At 42.7% G+C, this 23,486-nt stretch overlaps 3 protein-coding genes across 5 annotated transcripts; all 3 read left to right on the top strand.

Moving 5' to 3' along the window:
* Positions 1–9: 9 nt before the first annotated feature.
* On the top strand, positions 10–1,358 carry DCTN6-p27 (dynactin subunit 6). The gene is made up of 5 exons (XM_065486851.1): positions 10–168; positions 482–652; positions 701–828; positions 875–1,017; positions 1,070–1,358. The coding sequence occupies exons 1-5, from the start codon at positions 158–160 to the stop codon at positions 1,148–1,150; spliced, it is 534 nt and encodes a 177-aa protein (XP_065342923.1). The 5' UTR covers positions 10–157; the 3' UTR covers positions 1,151–1,358.
* A 47-nt stretch (positions 1,359–1,405) lies between these two features.
* LOC135941364 (uncharacterized) lies at positions 1,406–2,888 on the top strand. Its single transcript, XM_065486852.1, has 3 exons — positions 1,406–1,551; positions 2,323–2,466; positions 2,528–2,888. The coding sequence occupies exons 1-3, from the start codon at positions 1,491–1,493 to the stop codon at positions 2,815–2,817; spliced, it is 495 nt and encodes a 164-aa protein (XP_065342924.1). The 5' UTR covers positions 1,406–1,490; the 3' UTR covers positions 2,818–2,888.
* Positions 2,889–3,398: 510 nt separating this feature from the next.
* Positions 3,399–18,713, top strand: Np (Notopleural). Of its 3 annotated transcripts, none has more exons than XM_065486847.1 (9): positions 3,399–3,557; positions 8,740–8,865; positions 13,560–14,699; positions 15,788–16,012; positions 16,238–16,314; positions 16,375–16,475; positions 16,534–16,802; positions 17,710–17,864; positions 18,015–18,713. In XM_065486847.1, the coding sequence occupies exons 2-9, from the start codon at positions 8,748–8,750 to the stop codon at positions 18,174–18,176; spliced, it is 2,247 nt and encodes a 748-aa protein (XP_065342919.1). In that variant the 5' UTR covers positions 3,399–3,557; positions 8,740–8,747; the 3' UTR covers positions 18,177–18,713. The 3 variants fall into 3 exon arrangements, with proteins under 3 accessions (XP_065342919.1, XP_065342917.1, XP_065342918.1); XM_065486846.1 differs by lacking the exon at positions 3,399–3,557 and having other exon boundaries at positions 8,654–8,865; positions 13,560–14,210; positions 14,247–14,699; XM_065486845.1 differs by lacking the exon at positions 3,399–3,557 and having other exon boundaries at positions 8,653–8,865.
* Positions 18,714–23,486: the final 4,773 nt, after the last annotated feature.

The following is a 23,486-nucleotide window of genomic DNA, read 5'->3' as shown; positions in this document are numbered from 1 at the left end:
TTATTCGCTCGAGCCAGTGAGGCCACCTGCATGCATCGGCTAGAACTACCAGCACTCATGAATGGAAAATAAACACAAAAGGAAACAGCTGGCGCCGACGACCTGACGTCTATGGTGTGTGGCTGCTGCTTCGCGAAGGGTTTCCTGCCGAAAATCAATGGAAAATAGGTAAATTCCGGCGGTCAGCCACTATTGAAACGCCTCTTTCGAGCGTGACAACGAAACCGGCGCGAATTTCGGTCCGGTGTCGATTTCGCATGCACGCACTCCTGGCCGTGCTTATTGATTTGTGAGATTTGCGGCCACCCACGTACATTATACTTACATATTATCCACTCTGCATTGTGTGGCTGGCAAGGCTTTGTTCCTCGTACATAAGAAAACTTGATACTCTTTTTTTGCCCTTGTAAGAGCTCCCCGAGAAAGTATTGAACGTCAAGTGCAGGGCTAAATTAAAATCGATCTCTTTCTTTGTTTGCAGCATAAAAATCCACCAAGGCGCGGTGGTTTGCACGGAATGTGATCTTAAGGGTGACATCACCATTGGCAAAAACACGGTCGTCCACCCGAAGGCGCAGATCATCGCCGAGGCCGGCCCCATCATCATCGGCGAAAATAATTTGATCGAGGAGCAAGCCGCAATCGTGAACAAGTAATAAATTTTTAACTGTCTTATTCGATTTATAACATTTTACTCTAGATTCCCTGCAAGCCAGGAAAGTACAGGAAATGCCACTGTGATGATTATTGGAAATAACAATGTTTTCGAAGTCGATTGCCACTCAGAGGCGCTGAAAATAGGAGACCAAAATGTCCTTGAATCCAAATGTAGGTTTTTTTAACTGAACACTCGAGGCTTTAATATTTCAAGCAGGTTTAGTCGGGCGAAAAGTGGAGCTGACGAACGGCTGTATTGTTGGGGCGCATTGCCGTCTCGTGAGTGAAGAGTGTCTGCCGGAAAACACTGTAATTTACGGAGACAACTGCAGTCGGCGCCAACAAGCAGACAGGCCGCCAGTGAGTCGAGCATTGAGTTGTCGAGACGCTCGTTACAATTTGAAATCCACAGCCGCAGACGCTGCAAATCGATTTCCTGACCAAAGTACTGCCAAACTACCACCACCTCTACAAACCAAACCTGAAAGATTGAAGCCAGCCCTTCTACACCATTTGATGCAATCACGAAAATTAAAAAAGTGTTCCGTAAGACGACTGTAATCGATAATTCAGATGATTGATGACGAACCTGCTAGGAATTAATCTCATAATTTATTTTAAAATGTATATCGTATTTCGTTTCATATTTGCCAAAGTGCATTTGTCATTAATTATGATTAAAATGAGTTGAATACAATCAACTCTATGCTTATCACTTAACGCCACGTCAATGCCATTTCTGAAAAGATAAAACCGAAGATAACAAACCGATCCTTGCGTCGAATTTGTCATTCTGTCGATCGGTGATAAGTCAACACAGTCAGAATTGGAAAATGCGCCTCCTGATTGCGTTCGTTTTGGTGATTTGTGCTCTGCAAGTGGACGTCACGTCTGGTAAGTCTTCACTTATTAATAGTTAAGCTGAGATATTTAGACTTCTGAGAATCTTTTTCTGATGAAATGAGAACAAATTTATGGCCCTAAATCGTTTTAAACCTGTCAAATTCGTGTAAAACCAAATATTTTGATTTGCTGAATTCATGTTCAATTATGTTTAACAGGTTACCATTCTAGTTCAATCCTAAAATTGCGTTTGGTCTGCTTTGAGGCAGAAAAATTTATAACAAAAATATTTAGACGAAAATTTCAGCGATAAATCTGCCGTAACAAAAACTTGGTTTGTCGTAGCTCTAGAATTTCATTTTTGACAGTGCCAATCGATTTTTGAGTAAGCTGAATCATTTTATTTCAACTCCTCTCGATGCCAAAAGCCGAAAATTTAAAAAACCGTGTTATTTTGGCGGTTATTGAACCACACCTAAGCAATAAGATACGTCACAAAAACACCCGCGACCAATCAGAGCAGAGAGTGGTTTCCTCTGATCGAGACAGCAGCGCCACCAAGCCACAAGCCTCGCTGCTGGCTGCCACGCCTGCCACTGTGTCGCCAGTGTCGCCACGCACCACCGTCTCGAGGCCAGCGCCAACCAAAGAACCTCTATCCCTTATTCTCTGATTGTTTGCTTTACTTAAAATGTAAAAGTTAATAGTAAGGATAATTAATTTTCATTTTTTCCTACCATAACAATTTTAGGACAATTTGGACAGTTCTTTTCTCAAAACTAACACAATTTTTCGAAAAAAAACCTTTTATGTTTCAAATAGGCCTCAAGTGCTACGCATGTGTACAAAACGGAATCAAGGGGGACAGGAAGTGTGAACTGTCAGCGAAGGATGTGCCGAATGGAGTCGTCAACTGCAACAAGAAGTACTGCGTCATCAGAAGGATCGAGTACGTCGATCAGGGAGGTGAGGGACAATCCGCAAAAAATGTCATCACAATTTCTTTTCTAATGGCCCCATAAATCAGGCGCCGTGTTTTCCTTCTACCGTGGATGCGAGCAAAGTCCAGACTTCATAAACTCCGAGGTGACCGACTCGCAGTTCAAGACCTACTTCCGTTCTTGCACCACAGACCGTTGCAACGACGGCAATGGCATTTCAAACGGCGCCGGCGGGGGTGGATTTGGAGACGACGGGGGTGGTAGTGGGGCCCTTTTGGTTCCGGGAATCGGTGGCGGTGCAGCGTCCGCTTTTTCTTGCCCAATTGCGATTATTTCTTTACTGATCTTCTTGCTGATAAGATTTGCATTGTTCTAGACGTAGTCAGTACATACTCTAATATTTATTAAATCAGGACTGTGTTGCAATAAAAAAGTTTTAATAATGTAGTACTCTTTAATTTTAATTAAAGAAGTTCCATTCCCTCTTTGACTTTTTCTTTTTTTCACTTATTATTTACAAAAATATATAGCTGCATTGATGGAAAATAAATCGAAATCTCCAATTTTTCCGTCAAGCGATTGTATTGAACAAAAAATCAAAAGCAGATTAATCCAAGGAATGATGCGGCAAAAGGCATTTTAAAAATTACATGTAAATAAAAATTAGAAAATGAGGAAAATCATAATGCAACTCTTTTTATTTGTAATTTACAACCTCTAATATGAGTGCCTCCAAATAATAATTAGGAAGAAGCTTTGGCAGTTGCGATATTTGGACAAGAGCGAATGGTAACGTCGATCTGGTGGCAGTCAGGCAGGCAGGGTATTTAGGAGGCTGTTGAGCGTCGGCAAAGCCCGCAGGGGCAAGGCAGGTCGTTCACTTTACCACACAGCTGATGAAGGAAGAGGTTCTGCCTGCCCAACTACCTGTTAGGCAGTCGGTAGGCCGCTGTTGACTCGAGCGCAGCGCACACTCGCCGCCGCACACACATCCCAATCGCGCGCCTGCTTGAGCCACGAGGAGAGAAGAGCCCGCCACCCACATGCACAGCGGCTCCACACTCGAGAAAGCAGGTCTTGGACTGTAACAACCACCCCTTCGTCTCCTCCACACCGGTGAGGAATATAAATATATAGTTTTTTGTGTTTTATAAGCACGGCGTTCTCACGCTATGATTAATCTGCGCGCGGCATTTTTTTTTCTTTAATCGCAAGACGCGGCTGAGGCAGACAAATTGCACGAAGTTGTACCGCCGGCAGGAGGCACAGGACGTCTTATGAAACATCATGTCACGTTTCATAAACACAAAGGGCGAAGGGTCAAAGATCTCAAAACTCGTTTTCGAATATTTCTCGTTTCGCATAAATTCAATTGAGCATTGATCTCAGCCGTAATTTACCGGCTAACAGATGTGATTTAATTTGCACTTTACGCCTTGTTGATGTTAATCGAAATACCTGAAATGCAATTTAAGACGAGTGCGCTGGAAATTCTCTCTCTCTCTCTCTCTCTCTCTCTCTCTCTCTCTTCGCGCCGCGCGGTCAGGTATGCGATGCGCTCGGAGAAAGAGCTCGCTCGTTCGCTCGCAGAGGCCTATTTATTTATTATTCGCGCAAAGCACCGGTATATTTGTCTTTTGCTGACCTCCTTTCAACCTGTGACCACAGCACTGGGAATGAGTCACTCACGAGGAAGATATCCCACAATGCGCATTATGAATGCATCTTTCGCCGCCGGGGAATGGGGATAATAATTAAAGCCTTATTTCTTGACATAACCTACTGCGCGCGCCACAGCAGTTTTGCCCAGTTTCAGCTCGAGTTGCGTGAGTCGTGTGGCAATATCGCGGTTGTATAAATAAAAGTGTGTCTTCATCAAATGGATAAATTGCCCAAGAAAGCATTAAAAGTGGAAAATATGGCTTATGTTTTAGATTAAAAAACCTAATTTGTAATTCAGACTTTTTTTTAAAGAAATAAATATTAATTAATAGGTTAATCAGTAACAGTTCATTTAAAGCCATTAGGGAATCGATTAGTTTTAAAGTGAATTGCAATAAGCAGTTGATCCATAATAAACAATTTTTCTCTAAAAAAGAAGCTTGCTACAGTAAAAATTCAATTTTTCCAATTTTCTCCAAAATTTCCAGCGCTTGACTACAATTTCTTAGCAGATTTTGATTCCTCTCGTCGAGATCTATTCAACAGCGTATGACACCTTTTAAGGAAAACTCTTTATTGTGAAATAAAATAGGATTTCAAGTAAGGAGACAGTCTACGCCATTTGAAAAGCATGCTAACTTCGCAGCCACTTTTCTCATCAATTTAAAGGCTAAAAATATCAGTAAAAAACGTCAAATTTTACGATTTCCCGTGCTGTGCAACACTCCTTTTTTAATTTTTTTCTGGAAGCAACGCCACAAATTCAAAATTCCCGCAAGTTACACCCCAACCCTGCACATGGAATCCAGTGGACGTGTTTTATACTGCAAAATCAAATAAATTAATCTATTATTTCTCGTCTATAGTGGAAAAGACAGAAACGGCTCACAGAAAGGCAATTATAAAATAAATAAAGAGTGCAACGAATCCTAATTATTTGAAAAACAAAAACCTTTTCAAGTAAACTGTGGCAGCCGAGTTGGACTAGATAGCACTTGAATTGAGTGCCGGGCACCATGCACCGAGTGGTGAGAGAGGAAAGGCTGTATCTCGCATTCATTTGAGCTCGCACTCTCTCGCACGGCAGCTAGCGCGGCCCTAACGGGATCACTTTGCCATGCGCCATGCGGTGAAGACTGACTGTGAGGAGTAATACGCAAGCAAATGAGCTTACATGCGAGGCGAGTGACCAGCGGCGCAGGCAGTTCGATTCATTATTCAGATGACAAATTATTTAGCCGAAAGTGTGCCGCCTAAAAATGACAAGGCAATTAACGCGCTCATTGTCTTGCAACTAGGCTAATGCAATCATCTGCAATGACTCTTTTTTCGTCCGCGCGTCCGCGTGGCGAATTTGATGCGCTGCTCCAAATCTGCTGCCTGGAATACGAAATGAATGGGAAAATCGTGCCGCGGCAGATGGACAATTACGCTGCACATTCGCGGTGGAAGAATCACTCGAAAATGCTCAAAAATTGTGGGCCTTCCCAAGGACGCTTGCTCTTATTCCGTCGGACGCGTCATTCGCGCAAATTGGCCTGGAAGAAGCATTGCTTTATGAAAATCATTACCTTTTTATAAGAAACGAAGTAGAGCAATTTGACAAAGTTCGCAGTCATGCAAAAACTTTTCGCTGCGGACAGAATCGCTTTTCTGGTCCATTTACTGCGTGGCACAACACAAAGATAAATAAAAAGGACCTGCCAGATGAAACGTGCACGTCGGCCGGCCGGCCTGAGCATAATTGAATTATTGTTGGAGTGACAGAAGACGCTGCACGGATGCGGCAGACGTGCCAGAGACAAAAGTGAGATGAACGGCCGCGCGCTTTTGGTGGCAACGACCCGAAAAACATTATATATTAATTGCACTTTGGCACAGAGCAGAGAAAGTGAATGACACACAGCAGCTGGACCAGTTTCGGTACCGGTACCGGGGCACGAAACAAATAGGAATGATTCATTTCTCGCGGACGCGCATCCTCCTTTCCATGCCGATGGCTCGTGAATAATAATCCAGAGAAAGCAAAACTTTCTGCATTGTGCGTAATGCGATTATATCATTGCTTTCGTATTGAGCAGGGAGACGCAGATTGTGACGTCAACGCAATCCCATTGATTATTTCCTTGAGTCGTATTTTTTGTATGCTCAAGCGCAATGACTAACTAAACAATCCAGAATAGATTTGAACGGACAAAGCTGCGAAATTACCCGGCACTGTCTCTCTCAAAACAATAAAAATTTAAATTGCCTAATACCCCCTGTAAAGTCCCAACCGCGCAAAAACCTGTTTTGTGACGCAATGTTTCTCCTCCCGTGTTTTCGTATACACGATTTTTAGAGTTTGGCGTATTTCAGACGGAAAGGCCCATTTTAGAGCTGACGCAAAGAAAAAAAATTCAGAAACCCCTCAACTCCCATTATTAATTTTTTTCTCCGGTAAAATGGGGTTGGAATCCGCTGTCATGCAATGCGTGAGCTGCCTGCTATATATATATTTATAATAAGGAAAGATTTCGCTCCAACTCTCGTCCATTTTTTCCCAGCTAAAGATTGAAATGCGTCGAAGTGTATACAGTTATTGAGTGCTGCTCATTATCCAGACCGCTACTATCATGTCGACGGCAGCAGCACGAGTTGGAAACCATTATTGTCCTGGCTGCAGCAGCATGCAGGCAGGCTAATCTGCCAAATCATGCCAACAACACGACTCACAATTTGTTTCTCATTTGCCGGTTTTGTCGGCGCGAGACACCCTAGCTGCGAAATGAAAACACGCTATTTGTCATATCGCGCATTTCCTGCACTTATATAGAGACTAATTAATTTATGCGTCACACTTGCATGGTACAGAGAAAAGTTGTCTTTGCAAGAAAAGGCAGGTGTTAGTCAGCGAGAAGGAAGGAAGGTGCATATTTGGGGAAACAGCCAGCGGAAAATGAGGCTAAACCACATCTCGGGTCCCGATCGCAATTTCCTGCGCTCCAAATGGTGCACACGTGTACAAGCAAGATTTTCCTGTTTTATCAAAAGCAAAAGTGCACTCATTCGAATTAAAACATAAATAAGAACGAGCTAAGAGGCGATAAAACGGACAATATTTGTAACTGATGTTTAAGAGGAAAACCTTATTTTTACGGTGTACTGGCCATCAAATAAGCTCAAATTATTATTTTTTAGTACTGATAATCGATTATATCTGCAAAACAAGTAAATTGATTTGGATTTTAGCTGAAAATCTTAGATAAATGTCCAACTTTACGATTTTCAACCTCCTCCAGTGTTGGCTGATCACTTTATCCAAATTTGAAAAAAAAATCAAAGGTTTTTTTAACAGTTAACTTGTGGAAATTGATTATTTATCTTTTTAAATGGCTTATCAAAATAAATAAATGTTGAAACAGTTGCATCCAAAGCGAGACCAAACCTCTCTTGTCTTAAATGTCAAGGCACGCACTTGCCGAAATTGGCGTGACAGTATACAAAAATGTTTGTCTGCGCATCCGAGAGTGCGAAGACGCGGTTGACCTGAACGAAGGTGAAATGAATTTGGTGTGTGAGAATATTTCGGCCGCGCGGGCGGCTGGCGCATCAAATTTTTCTGCTGCTGCAATCGGAAAGGATGCGAAGGTGCAATGACACTGGCGAATAACACACTCACACTCGAACACTTTAAAAATCATCCTCCCGTCCGTCGGCGGCGCGAGAGCAGCGCATTCATTGTTCTCGCACTCGCGAGTAAAAAAGGAGCAACGTTCGCGTCCTTGAGACCTCGCGCGCAAAGTGGAGTGGCATTGTCCTCGGTTCAGTTCCACCCTCGCGCTTCACTGGCTTTCGCTCTCAGGAGCAACCAACTTGCGGCCGCAGCTTCTCCTCTCATGCAAATAATATGGCTGCGGAGAGTTCGACGCGCGATTTTTCGGCAAAAGCAGGGAAGCCGCACAGACGCCAACGGCGCTTTAATCAAGTTCCATTTCTGGCTGTCCATCGAGAAATTCTTTGGGGGTTTGACATTTTAAGAAACATTTTTCAAAAATTTTCCTGTGAAAATGCATTAAAATTAGCAAATATTCCAATCAACTTTTAATCTTCAAGGCTTAGCCATTAGATCCAAAAGATCAGGTAACTGCATCGTGATAAACTACAACTTTACCGTTTCTTAATTGTAAGGTGCCTCTTTTGAAGGGCAAAGCTGCAATTTAAATGACCGCCACAAATCCTTGATGTCTATATGGAATTGAACCTCATGTGCTGTGTTCTTCCCTTACGCAGATTTATCTCTGCTAAAGAATCGCGAGACAGGTGCTATTATAAAGTAAGAACTTCTTGGCTTATCACAAAGGATGCCGAATAATTCCCCCCCAAAAAAAACGAGAAGCGCAAAACTCGTCTTAACCTTGCTGCCAAAAAAGAGTCTGTGCAAACACATAATAAAACAACTAAACGCAGCCCCTGGAAGGTAAGGTACAGCGAAAAGCCGCCAGGCTGTCCCCCCCCCTCCTCCTCCTTCCTTCGCTTCCACTCATGTCAGGCCGGCCGAGAGCCGCGTGTGCACAGCCAGAGCCGCAGGTACCGGGTTCAAGCAGTCGCTTCTTCACGATGGACGAGTCAAAACCTCCGTCCGCTCTGCTTGCAGACCGCACCATGTCGGAGGCGCGCCAGGGCCGCGGAAGCCTCCTGCTCGTCTGCACGATTGTCCTGCTGCTGGCGGCCACCACCACCGGCTCACCCCTCGGACCCTCGCATCCTGCCTTGGCGCCAGGTGAGTGCACATCTTATTTTACTCTTCAACTATAATTACACTCCGAGCGTTTCCGGAAAACCACTTTTTACGCCAGATCGGAATTGCACTTGTCTTGGCTTTTTACTTGCAATTATTTTCTGACTGGTCAAAAATGGAACGAAATGAGTGCGGGAAGCGTGACCCGCATTAATTTCACTCGCGATGAGCCGCCACACTGATTCATACGAGTCGCCAAGTGCGGTGAACCCGCCCGCGACTATTTGCACTCACTTGGCGCCTAGAGAATCAGACACACATCCCAATTTTGACACGGGTGTGAACGCACCGGCTTATATTCGCTGAATAATTAGCACATAAGGGTCACAATCGCAAATGACAAGCACGAGATGATTATTTAGTAGTTTACGGGACCAATGCGGAAATTTTGCAATTAAAGGGATCAGTAAAATACATATTCCGTATGAATAGGGAAAAGTTTTCATGCTAATCAAGCGGCGAGCACTGTTTCCTTATTGAAAATTATAAGGGTTTATTTCACCAGGAAGGAAATTTAGCAAAAAAATCGCTGAATTTTTTAAGATATTCTGCAAAAAACAAAAGATTAGTTTCATGTTAATTGGTGTCCTGCAGATATCTTCTAGAGTGTTTCATTTAATTTAAAATATTTTGTTTGGTCTCATTAAGATTTTTTTAAATAAAGTCGACCCAGATGATTAGAATTAGAAAGGCCACACGTACGGCGGAGACAATCGCGAAACCGCGCTGTGATTTGTGTAAAGTTGTCAGTGGCCCGCGCGGCGATGAGAGCAGCAGCTCGCGGAGAATTGATAACAAAACGACAACAAATAGGATGTAGGTCTGTAGGTGTAAAGAGCAGGAAGAGTTGGCTGCTGGCTCGCGATCGATCTGCATGCGTCTCACATACACGCCTTCGCTTGGCACACGTTCCTTTTATACAAATTGAAATAATGCGCGCGACGTCGTCTTCATTTCTGGGTCACTGAGACAACGAGCCTCTCGTCACAATTAAACCGCCAGCGATTCTCTCTTTCCTCCATGCAAACACTCTAACCGCGATTGTTAATGAATATTTACAAGAAAACACCACCCGAATTGTTTTCTTTATGCTCTACAAATCCCATAGCGTAATTACCAAACAATGAAATGGAAACTTTTTCTTCTTTGCTGCACGCCTCATTTGTTTTCCAATCGGAGATGGGAAGTTTTTGTCTACGCTGGGGTAAACCAAAGCGAAAATGGGTCACATTTCAGTTGTGGTTTGATGACGTAAAGTGCGGTGCGCATCTATTGTTAGCAGCAGGCATTCATTATCTCTTGACGGAAAGCAAATCTGACTTTTTTAAAGAGTGCTTTACTTTATAATTAATACTCGAGGCAGGCGTAATTCCACGAACTACGCAACGAGAGACCCTCTGAACTCGAACAAAGAAAAGGTTATAGTGAGGAGGGCAATAAAGTTTCGGCAGCAGTGATTTATAAAAAAAATACACACAATAAAATTCGAGGAAGTCGGAATATAGGCATCAACACCGGAGATAAATGCAACTGAGTGGCTTTTATCGCTCCATTATCACAAAAAGAGGAGGAAAACAGTCTGCCGACATTTGAACCAGAGACCGAACAACATGAAATTAAAATAATTATGACGAGAAATACGTAGTTTGGATCACGAGCAGGTAGAAAGGGCGCGTTTTCTGTATTAATATATATGAAGTGTGTAGGAAGAGGAGGCATCTGGCTGCGCGGCTCTCGCGGGTAAGACAATCCCGTTACCTCATGTATACAGAAGTCGTGGATGCCAGGCAAACGCAAGCCTTTCTGCTCTAAAACTTTGGCCTTGAACTGCTCAGGCTGCCGCGGCCTGTGTGACGAGAACAAACCGACGACAATAATTATTAACTATACACTTACCATCACCGCGTGCTGCCGACCAACGCAATTACCTGCAGTTCACGTGCAACTTTGTGGCTCGAGTCGAGACGCCGGACGCCAAATCCCGACCGCCGGCCACGCCGCGTTACTGCACCGCACGCCATATCCGTCCGACCAAGAGTGATTAATCCGATATTTTTGGTAGGCGCATTCCTCTATGATCCGCAGTTTTAGAATAAAAAAAAATTGCTAACAACGTTCTAGGTCGTCATTTCAAAGATGATAACTATGCTGGGTATGGAATCTAAAATTAAATAAATTCGCAGGGATCAATCGTGATATAATAAAGAAACGTGAAAAAATTATCCTTTCGAAACCTTGGGATTTATTGGATGGTGCACGGAGCACACGGACAAAAATCCAAATATTTACAAAAGCTTCGACTTGCAAAGTCATGAAGTTTTGTTGCACAGCAACTAAAGTACAGAGAAGAATTCCCCTGGTTTTTGTTGAAAAAAAGAAAAAGAAAAATACGCAAGAACCGGTTGAATGATATGCTCATCTGTCATGTTTGCGAACTAAAATGACAATCGCGGTGTAAATCGTGGGAGCAATTCCTTTTCCGCTTTTTGCTTTACTTTTTTTTACAAACTTCCGTGAGAGCTACTCAACGATTAGGATTTAGCTGTGCCTGAACTCAATTATAGTGTTGTTTTACGGATTCGTCATAGCGATTTTGGCCAGAGGTTGATGACATTTTCTCTAATCTGTGTGTCCTCACGCAGTTTATGTTAAGCCTCGCCTGTCTTAATCATAAGAAATAGATTTTATCATAATACGTTTTATTATTTCTGAACAGGTATTACACGCCAAGAAACGTCGTATAGTTTTATTATGAAAATGTCGTATCTGCAACAAATTCGATAAAATTCTTGCGTGACTGCTCGCATTGGAATTTTTAGAAACAAAAGTTTTACGGTACCCGCGCGGCGATGCCGAAGAAATGAGTCAGTTTGGGGAGAGTATAGTGAGAAGTACTGCTACAAAATGACCAGAGGCAATTCGTCCGTCAATGCGAATATATGCCTGCTTTCATTTCCCATTGGAGCGGCGGACAGAGTGGGTGTGAAATGAAATGTGACCAGCTGCGAGTGCGTGGAAAGCAGCGAGTCCGTGAGAATGATGCCCAAAAGTTAACTGCAAAAGGCTAACGGATTATCGGCTGAAGCCCGTGAGAGTGATGGGCCACACTCATCTCAAACTTACAAAACGGTTTCCCTGTTCTTATAGCACACGCCGCGTGAGCCCAGCAATTAGAAATGATTCTTTAATGAGAGTGATTCGATAAAAGAAGTCACGGGAATTGATCTGAAAATCGAACGGGACCTGCAATGTCACAGCAATTTAACTCGTCAGCCGAGAAGCAGAAAATTGCTGTGATTGTTTCATTAAACGAAGCAAACACGCCGGGCGTCAGTTCGTTTAGCAGAAAATTTGGCGCGGCTCCGGTTAATTGTGCATGAAAAAGCAATTTAAACGCGGATTTTGACCGATCGGAAGATAAATTTAACTTGTTCTAAGAAATTTTCGCAAACGATTCATTGAACTTTCTGCTGCGCGGAAGAATTGCAAAGGATGTTGATCTCCATCTAACCTCGCCGCCGTTGGGGAATTTTTCTCAGGATCGCACCTCCTATTAATAAAAGTGTGGTGCATAATGCAAGAAGTCATGGGAGAGGAATGATTCAGAGAAGAAAGAAAGTGAACCGGACCCAAGGAAAGGGAAACTTCTCACACTATTCACTCCGAAACAAACGCACTGTGAATGACCCTATACGAACAGTAGCGCACCCTCTTATGGCAAAAGCGGATTGCCAACTTTCTAATATAATAAACACACACACACCACTCATCAGGTCCGGAATAAGTTGTAAATTTTGGCGAGACGTTTTCAGAGTGGCGTAGGTTGTGCGATAATCGCCTCACTTTTCTTTCTGGTTGCACCTTTTGCCGATCTGCCGGTGCAGAGGCGGGCGGCCCTGTACCCGAGTTTCTCCGACGGTCTAGGGCGAGGTCGCTACTCGCAACACCCACTTTAACCTAGTGGCATACTGACGCCACTGACTCACTCGCAGGTCACTCATCTCTTTGTCGCTGGAATTTCCTCGCTTGCTTTCACCGGAAAACTTTTACTCGGACACGACAACCCTCAAAGGAGTTGCTGGTTGAAAAATACTTCCTAGTGCCGTTATTGATGGATGGTTCTCGGCATCAGTTGCAGAAATTAGCGGATTTTCAATAAATATAAAAACGAAAAGCGCCTGCTTACTAGCCGTTCACTGTTAATCGCTTCAGAAATAACGTTTCTCACGCGTATTACGGTACATATCTACACGTTTGAAAACTCTGCGTCCAGCTGCGAATGAATGGATAATAAGTGCGTTTTTACTGTATACTTTATGATTCATTAAACACTCTTGACTGAGAAGCTGCGTCTAGCCGAACTTTTTTTTAATCCGAGTCAATTGATTGCGTGCGTCCCGCTATAATGGTATCAAATTACCCCGCCAGCAATTAAGTCGTTTCCCTTTTCTCCGCGCTACACATTTAATCCTAGATCAATGACCACTAGACTTGTATAACATTCCTCTAACCGCAGGCTGAAATCCAACCAAGCCGCGGCAGTGTTTAATCAAACTGTTTCTTTTATCGTGCTGACAATGAGTTTAGAAGTGGTTTTCCGGATACATTTTTTTAATTTTCAGGCATCTTGAATACTATCCTTTCACTGGTTTTGACTCTTGTTTTCTTTCTTCCAGGTAACTTCGCGAGAAACATTCGCAACCTGGAGTGCGTTTCGCGCAAGACTCAGGAGAAGGGTACATGCATGTTCGCGCTTTCCTGCATAAAAATGAATGGCACGCATTTGGGTGTTTGCGTGGACCGCTTTTACTACGGCAGTTGCTGCAAACTACCCGAACTTCAGCACGAAGTTGACCTCGGTGGCGGTGACACGAATGACCTCACTCAGGTCGTCAAGAAGCCAGTGACGGCAGCCAACGTGGTCGAGACCAGCACCACCGCAGCGCCGGCACCCACCAAAGCGTCCACGGTCAAGCCGACGACCACGACCAGGAAACCCTCGACCACGACGGCCAAACCGACCACTGCGGCCAGCAAGCCGACGAATGCCGCGACGAAGCCGACCACATTCTCGCCGCCGAGGAAGCCGGCGAACGCGACCTTGACCGCCAAGCCGAGCAACACCACCAAACCTGCCAAACCGGTGACGATACCGCCCCCGACCTACCCCTCAACCGCCAAGCCCGCCACCACCGGCTCCAAACCGAGCTCAACAAAACCAGTCTCGACCAAACCGACCACCCCCAAGCCTACGACGGTCTCCAAACCCTCAACGACGGCATCCAAGCCCTCGACGACGGCCTCCAAACCTACGACGGCCTCCAAACCTACGACGGCCTCCAAACCTACGACGGCCTCCAAACCCTCTACAACGGCATCGAAACCCCCGACAACCCCTTCAAAGCCTTCGTCCACAACGCCAGCGAAGCCAGCGCCAACGAAACCAACCACCGCCGCCACCAAACCGCCGGCCAAACCGGCGTCCTCGACTACCACGCAGAAGCCAAAACCAACCCCCTCTACGACGGTCAGCAACGAAGTGTCCACCGCGGCGTCCGTCTCTTCAAAGCCCTCCGTGGAGGCCGTGGAGGAGGAGACGAACGCGGTGTCCGGCACCCAGAAGCCGGCAGCCAGCAGCAAACCCACCCCGCCGACCTTCCCCACGTCGACGGGCAAGCCGACCCCCTCGGCCAAGCCCACGCCGCCGACCTTCCCCAAGCCCGCGTCCACCCAGAAGCCGACGTCGCCGACGAAACCGGCGCTGACCTCGACCGCCAAGCCTGTGGTGACAACTGCGAAGCCAGCCAACGTTACCGGTGAGTAAAAAAACGCAGACTGATGACTTTGACTTGTTTAATAGACGAGCGTGAATTCTAATATTTCTCGGTGGACCGGTCGGTCGTTTTCACGGCCCCCAACAAAGCACACATCATTTCCTCTTGCGCCTCTCTCGTTACAGTTATCTTGCGTCATATCTATTAACCAAAGGGAGCCTCTTCAGCAAATAATAATCTTGGCCCTGATTTTGGCTTCTTTCGCCAGCACTTGTTTGGATGAAAAAAAATGCCCGCTCTTGTATCACGATTGCGTAACGAGTTTTCGCGATAATATCGATGAAATGCAAACGAGCGTTCAGCAAAAATTGGCTCCAATTCACCGGAATTGGCAAGTGCTGACGAGAGTGAGGCGTGCGTTATATTCCTCGTCGTGCGCGCTATAACGGTGCAAGGTGTTACTTTGGAGAACAGTTGCCCATGCGAGTGTGTGAGTGAGTGTGTGTGTGTGTGTGTGTGTGTGTGTGTGTGTGTGTGTGTGTGTGTTTATTAAGAGCAGACCGGTTGTGAGGACGGACGGCCTGGTGTTGGGTTGCATATCATTGGCCTTCTCTACTATATTATGTACACGTTTAAAAACCTATTGTTGTCACACACGCACACACACACACACACACACACTCACAATTAAGCGGGGGTCTATGGACTGCATTGCCATCGAGCACACAGCTCTCTGATAATCGATTTGAGCCACGCGGCCGGGCCTTTTAATTAAACCCAATCTTCCGTTAAACGCGCGCGTCGCATTGCCAAATCTCGGCGACTTTTTTTAAATTCTGCGACTGGCAGTTAAACAAAAATTAACAGGCTCCTTTCAACAACTGTTATCATCTCGATTTCGTATTCCTTGAAAGGCGGTCTTTAATGCCATTTTAATGTTCGGAGATAAATTAGAGGACGCGCGATAAATCTGAAAATTCATGATATTTTCCTTTCCCTGCTCAAATTGAAAGTCACGCCAGCTCTTGACTAAAAAAATATTCTCGCGGGGCGCCAGGTGTGTGTGCTGCTTAGCTCAGGGCCTCGTTTACCGTAATACGCGCATTGAACGATCGGAATTTTTCTTGCAGATGATAACTGGGTGCAGGTCGCTCTTTCCACGACGTCACCAGCATCGGTGGCCACCAAGCCCACGCCGACCTACCCTGACGGCAGCTTGTTCACCGAGGAAATTCCTCCGAGCGTCAGCAGACCCACCCCTCCCACCTTCCCTCCGAAGCCGTCTACCCTGGCGCCAACCACTTTTGCGCCCGAGGTCACAGATGCGCCCCTCAACATGTCCGACTACAAACAGGGTGAGTGCGGGAGCTATTTTCATGGAATAAAATTTGCTAATCAAGGAGGAAAAGATATTAATAATATCTCTAATGCAGCACGATAGTGTTTTTTCACGCACTTCTGGTTTCTTCGGTTGGCGTGAGCATTGTTTTCTCTGTCTATCTTAGTCGTAAAGTGTGCAATTAAAATTAAATCATTCGAATTCTAACGACAAGATAATTAATGCGCGAATCTCACGGCAGTTTGCGGAAGGAGGCTCTACCCTGACGCCAGGATCGTGGGTGGAACTCGGTCTACCTTCGCCAAGTGGCCTTGGCAGGTGAGTGATAAGACGCCATTCAGGTGTATTTATTGCTGTAATAATTGTCTTGTTTCGCAGATCTCGCTGCGTCAGTGGAGGACCTCGACTTATCTGCACAAGTGCGGCGCGGCGCTGCTCAACGAAAACTGGGCCATCACTGCCGCTCATTGCGTTGAAAAGTGAGCCATTTTCTCTTCAATTACGGTTGTTAAAATAATAAGAATTTAATGTTTGCAGCGTGCCTCCGTCAGATCTGTTGTTGCGGCTCGGAGAACACGATCTGAGCACAGAAAAAGAGGCGCATCCGCACCTCGACCGCAGGGTGCAGATCGTGGCCAGTCACCCGCAATTCGACTCGCGCACCTTCGAGTACGACTTGGCCCTGCTCAGGTTCTACGAGCCAGTCACCTTCCAGCCAAATGTGATACCCATCTGCATCCCCACTGACGACAAAACCTACATCGGAGAGACGGCTTTCGTCACTGGATGGGGCAGACTTTATGAAGGTATTTATTCTGGCATCACTCCTATTTTTATCTCATGACTATTGTTGCTTGACATTGCCTTTGAACTGAACGTTATTTTCTGCTGCTAAGACGTGATAAAATTCGTCAATAATAATTTAAATCAAAACAGGGAAAATGCAAATCACTCGTCTCTGAACAAGCATCACAAAAATTTCATAATATTTTGCATAAAATGACACATGAGCTCATTTTCTTTGAACTATTTGACCTTGGTAATAATTGCATTTTTTGTATCCTGGTATAGTAATGATCGATTCTCAGAGATTCTCCTTTAAAAAAATCAAAATTGTAAATTACAAATTTAAAGTTTTTTTTTTTTATTATACATAGCTGTTTATTCTCACAATTTGTCAGTACATTCATGTAATCACATGAATGAAATTTTGAATGTAATGTTAAAAGGGAAATTATCTCGCACGTTCGTATTCTGGTCAACAGCAAAATAAAATCCGGGTCACGTTGCAGCAATCTGAAGAGCATTTTGAAATGCTGAAAATGATTGACCGCACTCAGTTGTTGCAAGTACAGTCAAATCGAGAACTACTGACAAGAATTTCATAAAAACGTCCGTAAAATATTTTTAAATTTTTTATTATTTACAATTTTTTATTTTATTTAATTTGTTTAGACCCTCTGCACAGCTTATCACATGCTTGATCATTTAGTTTATTTTTAATAAGTAATCGTTTTCTTAATTAGCGATTTTTAGAAATGTAATAAAGTTTGAAATGAAATGGATAATAAGATAATTTTTAAACCATCCAAATTTTGCCGAAGTTAACCGTTGTTTCTTGATTTAAAAATTCAGCTGAAAACAAATTAATAAAATGTTTATTTATTTAAATAAAATTTGAATTCACAAACCTAACAATGACTATTTTTCCAGATGGTCCCCTGCCCAGCGTAATGCAGGAAGTGTCAGTTCCCGTGCTAGAAAACGCAGTGTGCGAAACCATGTACAGATCTGCCGGCTACATCGAGCACATTCCAAATATTTTCATTTGCGCCGGCTGGAAGAAGGGAGGTTTTGACTCTTGCGAGGTGAGTAAAAATATCAGGAAAATAAATTTGAAATCTAATCAGGACTGAGAATTAACAGTTTAATTTTATATTTTGTCAAATTTTCACAAAAAAATTGATGTCATTAAATAGTTGAGTGTGTGTTTGCTAAAAGAGGAATTTGATTTGCAGGGTGACTCGGGCGGCCCGATGGTGATCCAGCGAGAGGACAAGCGGTGGACCCTGGCGGGAGTGATCTCGTGGGGCATCGGGTGCGCGGAACCCAACCAGCCCGGCGTCTACACCAGAATATCTCACTTCAAGGACTGGATCAGCCAGATTCTGCAGTTCTAATTGTAAGCGAGGCCAACCAGAGTGACGATTCAAGCGAGGAAAAGCAAAGTGTTGTTCTAGTCTTGGCAATTTCCATTACGAAAAGACAGTGTGCTCTTGCTGAAATTGACAGCAAGGTCAAGAGTGGAAATTCCAAGTTCAATGGTTTAGAACAAGAAAATTTTGTTGATCAGCTAGGTTGTGGGTGGGCCCGGATGACGATTCATACGAATTCGAGAAGAAAATGCAAATGCCATACAAATTGTTGACTATGGCTTTTCCAAGCGGACAACCGAAATAATTTATTTGTTTGTTCAAGTATATGCGTTCTAAGGAGGGCCATCCAGGTGCAATGGAATTGCACGCGCGTGTACACGGACAGAGTGCTCTAATTTATACCTTTGATGCAGTTTATTTATTGGTTGAATGAAAAAGAGTGTGATATTACTTAGAAGAAATCGTTGTGTACTTAGGATTTCTAGATTTAAGAGAATGATTGTGATTTTCTAATTTTTAATGCGCGCATTACATGAAATCATTAAAGATTTTCAATGCAAACTGTGTCTTTTTTCTTCCCTGAATCTAGTTTTTATTCAAAATACCTTTTCAAGTTCAAATATTGAAAAAATTAATTTTTGAAAACAAAAGAAACTGATATATAAATTATTTACATGGGCTTCTCTTTCAATAGTTTTTATTTATAAATACAAATCTAGCTCCCTCTACAGTACAAAAAATGATAGAATAATTGAAAAGATCCCAAACGTTTGTGAAACAGGTAGATAAAATTATTTTATTTTATATTTGTGACCAAAATCTGGTTCCAAAGGGTCGAGTTTCACAATTTCTGCAACATATCCGTTCCGATCTTGAAAATCAAACCATCACAGAGGCCGTCAGGCGTCGTCAAAGTAGCTACACTTGGAAATCTAATTCCCGAGGGCTACCCTGACACCAGGGTTCAATTTCTGATGGTCTTTTTCGACCTCAGGAGTGACCCCTAGCATTTTCCCATTTTCCCATTGTAAAAATTAATCGATCACGCAATTTTGACTTTCTTAGAACTAAAAAATTCAAATTTTCACCATCCTGAAATTTTCCAGGCATGTTACACTCTCTTAGGAAAATTTCTAATTACATACTTTGAGCAGAATTTAAAAATTTCATTTTTGAGATATTCAAATTCAAACTCCGAATTTACGCAAAGTTCAAAAATTCCAATAATCTTTTTGCAAATTTAAAAGTTGTCGAGATAATGTCAATTTTGAAAGTTCCGGAAGACTGATTTTCCCAGTTTTCACCGTTCTTTTTCATCCTGACTAATTTATAAATTTTTGATGGTTGAGAAGATTTACTGCTCTATCAAATATTTCTAAAAAAATTCTTCATCATACCAAAACTAAACATTTTAATGATAGACGTCGTTTTTTTAAAATTATAATGATCAGGACGCAGAAGACCGCTAAAGAGGAGTTTTCAAATAAAAAGCATTCTAATTAGTTCGTCAAATCGTTTAATTTTCTTTTTCTTCGACGGAAATGAGAAAGAGCGAAGTTTGTTTGAAAAAGTGCCGAATTCGTGTCACGAGAAGAGGCTAAGGAAATAAATAAACAAGCCGCGATCGTGACTCGGATACGTGTGCAAATCGGCGGCGGCGGCGTCCATTAGAGTAATTTGCGCGGCAGGTGTCATCGCCTCGTTCAATCATCTCTACGCCGAGTGAAATCCTCTCTAAAACGCGCGCATTGACAACTCAAACAAATGGTACAAAGATGAGATTGGTTTTTGGTCCACTTGAAGCGATTTCTCTGCAGCGGCGGCGGCGGCGGCGGCGGAAAAGGAAATCTGCATCGCGCTCGGCATATTTACTTCAAGTTGGAAATTTATGGCTCGCATCGCGAGAGAATAACTCGACAAATCGTAATTAATGCACATGAGATGAAGTGGCCTGGATCCGGTGCTGTAATTTTCTAGCTTCTCTTATCTGGCACAACGCGCCGAATGGGAATTAAAAGCAGGCACTCCGTGAAAATCCCAGTTTGATTGAGATTGATATTTTGCGGCCTACCGCATCGCATAGCCAACAGTCAAAACAAACAGCCCTTTGATTGCATTTGGATGCTTCGTTTCGCCGAAACACTCGATTTGTTGCGCCTCGCCCATTGTTTTGCCTTTTCTTTTCACTTGCAGACAAGGTCAAAAGGACAAGGGATGCCTCCAGCATTTCGTACGCATTTTTTGGCTTTGTTTTCTTTCTTGGTGCCCTGCAGACACCGAAAATAGAAATCTGATTCGTTTAAAAATGTGAGTCATCTCCAGCTTTTGTAAATTTAATAGGTGGTGCTGCCGGGCCGCTAGGCATTTACTAAAAAGTCATCTATTTTAAGTGAATGAATGTTTTCAACACTCCTGCAGGATGGTCAGCAAAAATTGCCTGAAAAACACATGTTTACGAGACAAAGTGTTCATAATTAAACTTTCAAAAATTTATATGCAATTGAAGCAAATAAATCACCACTATTTCCTTAACAGGCGATACAAAATGTAGTATTTTACTTTTTTTCTACTCCAACCTTTTCTGATTGTAAACATTATTTGCTCATTAAAAATATCTTTCAAATATCTTTCTTGGAAATGGCTCCTATAGGTTTTTTTTACACTTAAACTAGGCCCGATCGCACCGAAAACACCTCGATTCTGACTTTCCTATTGATCTTAAAGTGGTGGGTCAAAGGTAAAAGGTCACTATAATCGGATTTACGAAATGGAATTCAAAATTCAAAATTGAAATTTTATGTATTGAAATCTATGCTATCTAGGGGAAATTATTAAAAGTCAAGCGGTGTTTTTATGTTTTTGACAGATATTAACCTTTTTTTAAACCCAGTCACATCTTGCTCGTAGAAGGACACGAAAATGTCTTAGAAATACGTGAGCAGAGAATATGGCTCATCTAGAGCACACCTAAAGGAAACAAAAAAGGTTAACAGGATGCGCAGATATAGATCATAATAATTTCAATCTTTTCCGCGTAATTAAAATTCAAACCACATACCCTGGAGGAGGCAATTTTGCCTTTCTCATCTGGCTCACATCGACTACGCTTAATAGAAAGTTATTGGGAGTGGTGGTTTATTGAACAGGTGCATGAGTCACATTCGCCAAAATGCAAAGTGTGCCTATTAAATATAAGCAAAAATAAATTTCAATTTGACACAGAATATATTTTATCGCATCAAATTACAATTTTAAATAGAAACCCACAAAATCTTTATATTTTTTAAAATTGAAAATCAGTTTAAATGACAATAACCTTGTGTTAAATTCATTTTAGTAAGAAACAAAATCCAAAATCTTGTGTTTCTCATATATTATGTGGACAGAAATGGTAACAAGTCTTTGTCAAAGGCATCTCAAAACATTTTTCAAATCCAGTGTGAATGTTAAAAGCTTTTGTGCCGCTAATGGCTCGTTCAAACTCTTATCTGCGCTTTGGTATTTCTCACCTGGGAGAAGAGAACACAAAGGAAACGATTCTCACTCTCTTTTGGGCCAAAAATCGCGTCCGACCCACTTTTATTTTTTACCTTTGTTGTCGCCCCAGCCGGCTGAATGCTCATTAGAAAGGAACTGGATGCGAGAATTATCAATATCGTGACAGTCCAATAATTGTCGAGCGGCGAGCAGAGCAGAGAATGAGAGAAGAGATGATCGGCAAGCGTGAAATCTAATTCAATACACGCCAACCAATTTCCAATGCCGCACGACACGTTATCTAGACTAATTGCGAGTTGGTTCGGCCAGCTGCTGTGCTTCTGCAATTACATACGTCCAGAATATAATATGCTACATTTTTCGCATCCTTTATTTCGCTGCAGTTAGCATTAGCACTGATTGTTCAGGTGAGAATAATTGTTATTGTTTTTTGACCAAATTAATTGAGATAGAATGAAATTTTTACTACTGAAACTAGGCCCCCTAAACCGCCACGATTTCACACATTCGCTGGTTTCACAGGCACTTGAATTTTTGAGTTTTCTCCAAATCGGTTCAAACTGGTCATAGAACAAAAATCGGACTCCGTTGAACTCGTCTCGTCAAGAAAAACAACTTTTCTGTTGAACTCAAAGTCACTAAAAAAATTGAAATTTGTGATTCAGATATAGCCTTTTTGTATAGAGCACAAAAATAGTTTGGCAAGGAAAAAAAATCTAGAATGGCATTTTGCTCATTTTTTTTTAAAAATTAAAGAAATTAAAATTTAAATATATTGGTGGGTTTTTTCGGGTTTTCTGATATTGTTTGCACGCCCGAATCTCAGCTTCTGGTGATTGGATTTTCAAAAATCGCACACCGCTAGACACGTCTCAACCTCCTCTAGATAGCCAAAGTAGTATATAAGGGTGCCACCCCTTCAACCCCTATTTTGCACCCTAAAAACGTAAAATTTAAAAAAGATTATTGATCGCATCTCACTGAAATTAACCCTCAATAGGATCGTAAAGGGGTTGACACCCCTTGGCTGTTTCAGCTATCTAAGGGAGGTCGTGAAGAAGTGTGCAGTTTTTGTAGATCTGACGATTAGAAGCGAAGATTTGGTGAAAAATGTGTTTTCTATCAGAAACCGGTATCACCAGTATAATCGAATAACAGTGTGTGCGACAATTAAACTCAATTTTCAAGAGTTGCAATTGCGAAAATTGCACAACAAATTAAAAATTAATATTAAATTTGCTAACGCAAGTACGTCTTTTTGTTACGCAGGTAAGTTTGAACTCGCCGCCACATCAAATATAGGCAATTTTTGTTCTTATATCACAGGCAGGAAATGAAGTAACTTAATTGATGTATCCTCACTCGCGCAGAGTGATAGGTCACTTTCTTGCAGATTAAATAGTAGACATTGTATTTTTAATCAATTTTTAAATTTTAAATAAATTGCTCAAACCATCAAATCGACATTTCTTAGCACGTACTGCACGTGGAAAGGCTACACAAATTTAATAATTTCGCGAAAAAAACGTTTCCTCAGTTTATGACTAAAAGTATTGAATTTTAGAATTGAGTTAAAATCTTTTAAAAATTTAATTCTTTCCTTCATCATCATCAAATAGAAATTGTTTAACACGTACCCAAAAGTTAAAATATTGGCCTTTCGAATTACTCAGCCAAACTTTCGCGTTGGATTATGAGTAAGCAGAGATGCTGAAAGGAATTGAATTGTGTGTGTGGGCCAGAAGTGCGTTGCAGGCAGGCTCTGGCTAGTGGCTTGTCGCGACAGGAGATGCACACAAGTGCTGTGCTGTGGAAGGCTGTGCTCCGCGTGCGTGG

Source organism: Cloeon dipterum, chromosome 3, assembly GCF_949628265.1.
Source record: "Cloeon dipterum chromosome 3, ieCloDipt1.1, whole genome shotgun sequence".
NCBI lineage: Eukaryota > Metazoa > Arthropoda > Insecta > Ephemeroptera > Baetidae > Cloeon > Cloeon dipterum.
Note: the sequence above shows the minus strand (reverse complement) of the source record. Positions and strands in the feature narration are given on the sequence as shown.

Bases quoted from the DNA above. Each gene is read 5' to 3' on its own strand.
- Np (XM_065486845.1), top strand. From the start codon at position 8,703: ATGGACGAGTCAAAACCTCCGTCCGCTCTGCTTGCAGACCGCACCATG. The intron at 16,315-16,374 runs GTGAGTGATAAG...CTTGTTTCGCAG, and splicing joins TCGCCAAGTGGCCTTGGCAG to ATCTCGCTGCGTCAGTGGAG. The intron at 16,476-16,533 runs GTGAGCCATTTT...TAATGTTTGCAG, and splicing joins GCCGCTCATTGCGTTGAAAA to CGTGCCTCCGTCAGATCTGT.
- LOC135941364 (XM_065486852.1), top strand. From the start codon at position 1,491: ATGCGCCTCCTGATTGCGTTCGTTTTGGTGATTTGTGCTCTGCAAGTG. The intron at 1,552-2,322 runs GTAAGTCTTCAC...TGTTTCAAATAG, and splicing joins GCAAGTGGACGTCACGTCTG to GCCTCAAGTGCTACGCATGT. The intron at 2,467-2,527 runs GTGAGGGACAAT...CCCATAAATCAG, and splicing joins CGAGTACGTCGATCAGGGAG to GCGCCGTGTTTTCCTTCTAC.
- DCTN6-p27 (XM_065486851.1), top strand. The intron at 653-700 runs GTAATAAATTTT...ATTTTACTCTAG, and splicing joins CAAGCCGCAATCGTGAACAA to ATTCCCTGCAAGCCAGGAAA. The intron at 829-874 runs GTAGGTTTTTTT...TATTTCAAGCAG, and splicing joins AAATGTCCTTGAATCCAAAT to GTTTAGTCGGGCGAAAAGTG.